Below are 7,342 nucleotides of genomic sequence, written 5' to 3'. Positions count from 1 at the left end.
CATACGGTCGCAAAGAGCCGGACATGAGAGAGCGACTTCACGTTCACTATGATCCCTGGGGCGGGAAGATCCCTGGAGAAGGAATGGCACCCCACTCCAGTACTCTTGCCTGGAAAATCCCATGGACGGAGGAGCCTGGTAGGCTATAGTCCAAGCGGTCGCAAAGAGCCGAACACGACAGAGACTTCACATTCACTTTGATCCCTGGGGTAGGAAGATCCCCTGGAGGAGGACATATCAACCACTCCAATATTCTTGCCTGGAGAATCCCATGGCCAGAGAAGCCTAGCAGGCTAGACTTCATAGGGTCGCACAGAGTCGGACACGACTGAGCTGCTTAGCACACACAACTAAATATCTGCAAATTCCAGTCAATTATAAAATCTATTACCTTCAGGAACTAGAGAACCCTAGAGCCCATCTTTTGTAAACCCATCTTCCTATGTTTCACTCATACAAATTCTATTTTTTTTTAATGTAACCAGTCCAACAGATGCTATTTTTATATGACTGTCTAATTATGATATGTCCCTCTGGTATTATTGGAGGGTTAATTAAAAGAACTCAATCTTATTTTAAGAATATATAATTGATGAAAATTTCTCTTGGGACACCAAGAGGCTAGAAGGTCTTCTAGCAAAAGCACACATCAGCCTCAGTCTCAAGACAATTCTGCGGTGTGGATTCATTACCAGCCAGCTCTCAGTTCAAAGGCAATTCTAGGAGAGTGCTTTAGTAAATCTAGAATCTAAGGTTGTTCTTGGGAGCCTCCTGGGCTCCTACACTGACATGACTTTGTTTTATATTCTGGAAGAGATTCATAAATAGGAACCAGTGATAAATGCAATATTTTGTTTTGTTTCAGTATTGTAAGGTGTACATGCAGTTTGTTACAGGTCTAAATAAGAAAAAAAACATTCCCAGAAGCACCATCCTACAGCAATAAAATAGTTTTAATCAAAAGCTTGATTGCGCTACATGAAACAGAAGTACACAATACCATTCAGCGTGAAGGTTTAAAGGTGAATTCTTTAATTCTGTTGAAGGAGGAACTGGATTTGCAGATACAAAAGAAAAAAAAAACTTAAGGGAAAAGATAGTCCTAGTTGGGGGAAAAGAAGCAAAGCTATGGACTTTGTAGTGAAGCACACATTTTTCCATGACTAGTTAGAAAGGAAAGTTTCAAAGTCACATTATAGAGGAAAGCACTGGAAAAACCCAGAGGAAAAAACAATTCTATATCAAGTTGTAGACAAAAAAGAGGATTGGACACTCATAACTTCGTGTTACCATGACCCTCTAGGAAGCGCATGGGCAAGGACACTGCCTGATTCTGGCCTTGAACTAGAGGGTACACATCTGTCCAGGATACTGGGCTTCTGCTACCTCTTACAAAGTGGCCATTATTGGGTTGATTAATTAATTAATTAACCTAAAGGAAGGTTTTAGATAACTTAGATATGGGCATGAAAAATTTGCTTTAGAAGAGTTGACAGAGGAGATTATATCCCGCTTTGCTGTTGCTGTTGTTCACTCACTCATTTGCGTCTGACTCATAATAACCCCATGGACTGCAGCATGCCAGGCTTCCCTGACCTTCACTATTTCACAGAGTTTGCTCAAATTCGTGTCCAACAAGTTGATGATGCTATCTAACCATCTCAACCTCTGCCGACCCTTCTCCTTTTGCCTTCAATCTTTCCCAGCATCAGGGTCTTTTCTGATGAGTCAGCTCTTCACATCAGGTAGCCAAAGCATTGGAGCTTCAGCTTCAACATCAGTCCTTCCAATGAATATTCACGGTTGATTTCCTTTAGGATTGACTGATTTGATCTCCTTGCTGTCCAAGGGGCTCTCAAGAGTCTTCTCTAGCAGGACAGTTTGAAAGCATCAATTCTTTGGCATTCAGCCTTCTTTATGGTCCAAAACTCACATCCATACACGGCTACTGGAAAAATCATAGCTTTGATTAGATGGACCTTTGTCAGCAAAGTGATGTCTTTGCTCTTTAAGATGCTGTCTATGTTTGTCAAAGTTTTCCTTCCAAGGAGCAAGCATCTTTTAATTTCATGGCTGCAGTCAACATCAGCTGATTTTGGAGCACAAGAAAACAAAATCTGCCACTGCTTTCAATTTTTCCCTTTCTATTTGCCATGAAGTGATGGGACCAGATGCCATGAATGTTTTTTGAATGTTGAGTTTCAAGCCAGCTTTTTCACTCTCTTCTTTCACCTTCATCAAGAGGTTCTTTAGTTCCTCTTTACTTTCTGCCATCAGAGTGGCATCATCTGCATATCTGAGGTTGTTGATATTTCTTCTGGCAATCTTAATTCCAGCTTGCAATTCATCCAGCCTGGTATTTCACATGATGTACTCTGCATATAAGTTAAATAAACAGGGTGACAATATACAGCTTTGTCGTACTCCTTTCCCAATTTGGAACCAGCCCATTGTTCCATGTCCAGCTCTAAATCTGGCTTTATGTTGTTATTGTTCAGTTTATCAGTTGTGTCTCTTTTCAACCCCGTGGACCGAAGCACACCAGGCTTTCCTGTCTCTGCTTTTTAATACACTAAGTTTGTCATAGCTTTTCTTCCAAGGAGCAAGCGTCTTTTAATTTCATGCCTTCTTAACCTACATACAGTTGCTTCTTGACCTGTATATGATTTTCTCAGGAGACAGGTAAGGTGGTCTGGTATCCTCATCTCTTTAAGAATTTTCCACAGTTTGTTGTGATACACACAAAGGCTTTCATGTAGTCAATAAAGCAAAAGTAGATGTTTTCCTGGAATTCCCTTGCTTTCTCTATGATCCAACGAATGTTGGCAATTTGATCTCTGGTTCCTCTGCCTTTTCTAAATCCAGCCTGTTCATATGGAAAGTTCTCGGTTCATGTACTACTGAAGCCTAGCTTGAAGGATTCTGAGTATAACCTTCATAGCATGTGAAATGAGCACAGTTGTGCAGTAGTTTGAATACTCTTTGGCATTGCCCTTATTTGGGATTGGAATGAAAACTGACCTTTTCCAGTCCTGTGGCCATTGCTGAGTTTTCCAAATTTGGTGACGTATTGAGTGTAGCACTTTCACAGCATTATCTTTTAGGATTTGAAATAGCTCAGCTGGAATCCATCACCTCCAATATCTTTGTTCATATCAATACTTCCTAAGGCACCCTCCAGGATGTCTGGCTCTAGGTGAGTGACCACAATATCGTGGTTATCTGGGTCATTAAGACCTTTTTTGTATAGTTATTCTGTGTATTCTTGCCACCTCTTCTTAATCTCTTTTGCTTCTGTTAGGTCCTTACCTTTTCTGTCCTTTATTGTACCCGTCTGTGTGTGAAATTTTCCCTTGATCTCTCATTTCTCTTGAAGATGTCTCTAGTCTTTTCCATTTTACTATTTTCCTCTATTTATTGGCACTGTTCATTTAAAAAGGGCTTCTTGTCTCTCCTTGCTATCCTCTGAAACTCTGTATTCAGTCGGGTATATCTTTCCCTTTATCCCTTGCTTTTCACTTCCCTTCTTTCCTAGCTATTTGTAAATAAAGCCTCCTCAGACAACCATTTTGCTTTCTTACATTTCTTTTTCTTTGGAATAGTTTTGTTCGCTGCCTCCTGTACAACGTGCAAACTTCTGTCCATAGTTCTTCAAGCTCTCTCTCTACCAGATCTAATCCCTTGAATCTGTCACCTCTACTGTGTAATCATAAGGGATGTGATTTAGGTCATACCTGAATGGCCTAATGGTTTTCTCTACTTTCTTCAATTTAAGCCTGAATTTTTCAATAAAGAGCTGATGATCTGAGCTCCAGTCAGCTCTAGGTCTTGTTTTTGCTAACAGTGTAGGGCTTCTCCATCTTCAGCTTCAAAGAATGTAATCAATCTGATTTTGGTATTGACCATTTGGTGATGTCCATGTGTAGAGTCGTCTTTTGTGTTTTTGGAAAAGGGTGTTTCCTATTACCAGAGTGTTCTCTTGACAAAACTCTGTTAGCCTTTGTCTTCTTCATCTTGTACTCTTAAGACCAAAATTGCCTGTTACTCCAGTTATCTCTCGACTTCCTAAATAGCCTATTTACCTAATACATAAAGGAACAAACTAATGAACTCCCTTAATTGTTGGTTCCTTGTAAGATGTTACCAGTATCCTCTGTTTTATCATGATACATACATTACCAGGTTATCTATATTTCTATATTAAAAATAAAATGCAGACAAACTTCCTGTGATATGATCAGGGCTTAATACATCCTAAAACTGAAGTAAAGCTAATACTATTTCAATTGGATACATTTTCACAATTACAGAGATGGTTGATATCATAATATGAATCTTAAAGATCAAAATGTTTTAAAGATCAATTCAAATATTACTTAAAATTTTCTTATTGCTAAACTTTGCTCATTGTTATAAAACAAGAATTATTACACATAAATACTTTATAATCTGCATTTTATCTAATAAATCATGCAAGATGGCTGAACATTCAGCCCCTACGCAATCAACATGAACCCAAAAACCTAGTTCTATGAACAATGTCTAGTAAGCATGGTGCTTAATGAAATTTGGTTATTAGAATTTATATCAGGAAAGAAAATCTGTAATAGTTTATTGATTTTACTTGATCACTAATGCACTAGAAGTCTCTTAAATATCTCTAAATTTTTACATGACACAAATGCATAATAAGTACAGCTGTGAGCCCTCTCTTGGTCATTCATTATTTTTATTCATTAAAACAGTTTATATCATGATAATATCCTTTGGGGTTTGGAATCTAATGGAGAATAAAATCTTGAAAAAGTTAAGTTTTCAGAGTCAAATTCATAAGAACAGTGTATTAAGAACGGAAAATTAAATCTAGGGTTTAGAAAATGGACCCAGAGGGCAGACTAGGGAGGAACAGCCCCTTTCGGCATTGGTACCCATACCTCACTCCAGCTTTCTTTCATCTTGCATTCATACACCCCATTGCATCATCATAGCTACCCAGACACTGTACCAAAGCAAACTGACAGCCCTGTGTGGGCTGCCTAATTACAGTAACCTGAGATTCAGCCACTTGGTAGCCAATTTTCCCCTTATAAAGGAAGGTCTACTAATGATTTGTATCATCATAATTATTAATACCTCAAAGGCAACCCCACCCAGAAATGCTGAGAACTGGTGGGGTAGGACATGGGAGGCGCCAGTGTGTACCTTTAAATACCTATCATCACAGCACAGGCTCCCCTCTCTGCAGGCAGCTCTGAAGAGTTGTCAGCCTCTTCGTTCTCTCTCGTACACCAGAGTCTGGTCTTTGTATTTAACTTCTGTTGACCCATCTGGAAGATTCTGGACAGGACCATGAGTGATGATGAGCTGTCTGCCTTGGTGGTGGATAATGGGTCGGGGATGTGCAAGGCAGGCTTTGGTGGTGACGATGCCCCCAGGGCTGTGTTCCCTTCCATGGTGGGGCGTCCCCGGCACCAGGGGGTCATGGTAGGCATGGGCCAGAAGGACTGCTATGTGGGGGATGAGGCCCAGAGCAAGAGAGGCATCCTGACCCTGAAGTACCCCATTGAGCACGGAGTGGTCACCAACTGGGATGACATGGAGAAGATCTGGCACCACACCTTCTACAACGAGCTCCGCGTGGCTCCAGATGAGCACCCCATCCTCCTCACTGAGGCACCCCTCAACCCCAAGATCAACCGGGAGAAGATGACTCAGATCATGTTCGAGGCTTTCAACACACCTGCCATGTACGTGGCCATCCAGGCCGTGCTGTCCCTCTATGCCTCAGGCCGGACCACCGGCATCGTGATGGATTCTGGGGATGGGGTCACTCACACTGTGCCCATCTATGAAGGCTATGCCCTGCCTCATGCCATTCTACGTCTGGACCTGGCCGGCAGAGACCTGACTGATTACCTCATGAAGATCCTGACAGAACGAGGCTACAGCTTCACCACCACGGCTGAGCGGGAGATTGTTCGTGACATCAAAGAGAAGCTGTGTTATGTGGCCCTAGACTTTGAGCAAGAGATGGTCAGCACTGCAGCATCCTCCTTCCTGGAGAGAAGCTACGAGCTTCCCGACGGGCAGGTGATCACCATTGGGAGTGAGCGCTTTCGATGTCCAGAAGCCATTTTCCAGCCTTCCCTTCTGGGCATTGAGTCCAGTGGAATCCACGAGACAACCTTCAACTCTATTATGAAGTGCGATGTGGATATTCGCAAGGATCTGTATGCCAACACCGTGCTGTCCGGAGGCAGCACTATGTACCCTGGCATTGCTGACCGGATGCAGAAGGAAATTGTAGCCCTGGCACCCAGCACCATGAAAATCAAGATCATCGCTCCCCCAGAGCGGAAGTATTCCGTTTGGATTGGGGGCTCCATTCTGGCCAGCCTGTCCACGTTCCAGCAAATGTGGATCAGTAAGCAGGAGTACGATGAGGCTGGTCCTCCCATCGTCCACAGGAAGTGTTTCTGACTGGGCTTCCATGCTAATGCGTTGGCATTGTCCCCAAGTTCTAGATCATGGCGATAGTACTGTTTTTATCCGCTTCCAATTGAGTCAAGGTAAATTTCCATTCTTGCTAGTGTGTTAACTAGCAAACTCATCTCCATCCAAGCATTGTGGGCTCCCGCCCAGCTAACAATATTTGACCTCTATCAACTTCTGGATAATTCTGATAGTCTATTCTATTTTCTTTACCATTAGGGGTCAAAGAAATATAGACTTGCTTAAATGAAAATAAATGACAAGGAGTAAAGTGAGAAATGTCCTTCCAGAACAGATAACTAGAATTTTCAATCTTTAAATACTAGTTCTTGCTTTAAATATTTAACAATAGCAAGCTGTACAACCTGTAAAAAAAATGTGTATGTATTTAGCAAACATGCCTTATTAGTTAGAATTTTGGTTTTGTTTTGCTTCTTTGTATAGAGATAGTAAATTATATGGGTCAATGATATTCATATATTTATAAGCACTGAGGAAATAGAATAATCTATCTTAAAATATACTGATAAATCTGGCTGTCTGAACAGCTAATGTGAATTTCTTAATTCCCCAACAGTCACCATTTTGGTAACTCCTTATTTTGTTTCCCTTATTAAATAAGCATAATGGAACAGTAGCATTCCATTAATATTTATAAAGTTTATAAATCAACTGAACTTTTAGCTCAGAGTAGAGTTCTGCTGATCAAATGTGTATTCTAATATCTGACTTATCAAACTTCATTATACTTGTAAAACAGCAAAACTGTTACAGACAAGGCCTAACTTTTAAAATAGAGAGAAAAATTGTAATATCAAATTAATTAACATCATTATGCTACAGTTTGACA

At 40.9% G+C, this 7,342-nt stretch overlaps 1 protein-coding gene across 1 annotated transcript; it reads left to right on the top strand.

The window, feature by feature from the left end:
• The first annotated feature begins 5,349 nt into the window (after window positions 1–5,349).
• Window positions 5,350–6,498, top strand: ACTBL2 (actin beta like 2). The gene has a single exon (XM_040262560.1). It carries the CDS (start codon window positions 5,350–5,352, stop codon window positions 6,478–6,480), a length of 1,131 nt encoding a protein of 376 aa, XP_040118494.1. The 3' UTR covers window positions 6,481–6,498.
• The last annotated feature ends 844 nt before the right edge of the window (window positions 6,499–7,342 follow it).

The sequence above is a fragment of the Oryx dammah genome, unplaced genomic scaffold (genome assembly GCF_014754425.2).
Source record: "Oryx dammah isolate SB20612 unplaced genomic scaffold, SCBI_Odam_1.1 HiC_scaffold_20, whole genome shotgun sequence".
NCBI classification, from domain to species: domain Eukaryota; kingdom Metazoa; phylum Chordata; class Mammalia; order Artiodactyla; family Bovidae; genus Oryx; species Oryx dammah.
This window is presented reverse-complemented; position numbering and strand designations above follow the sequence as displayed.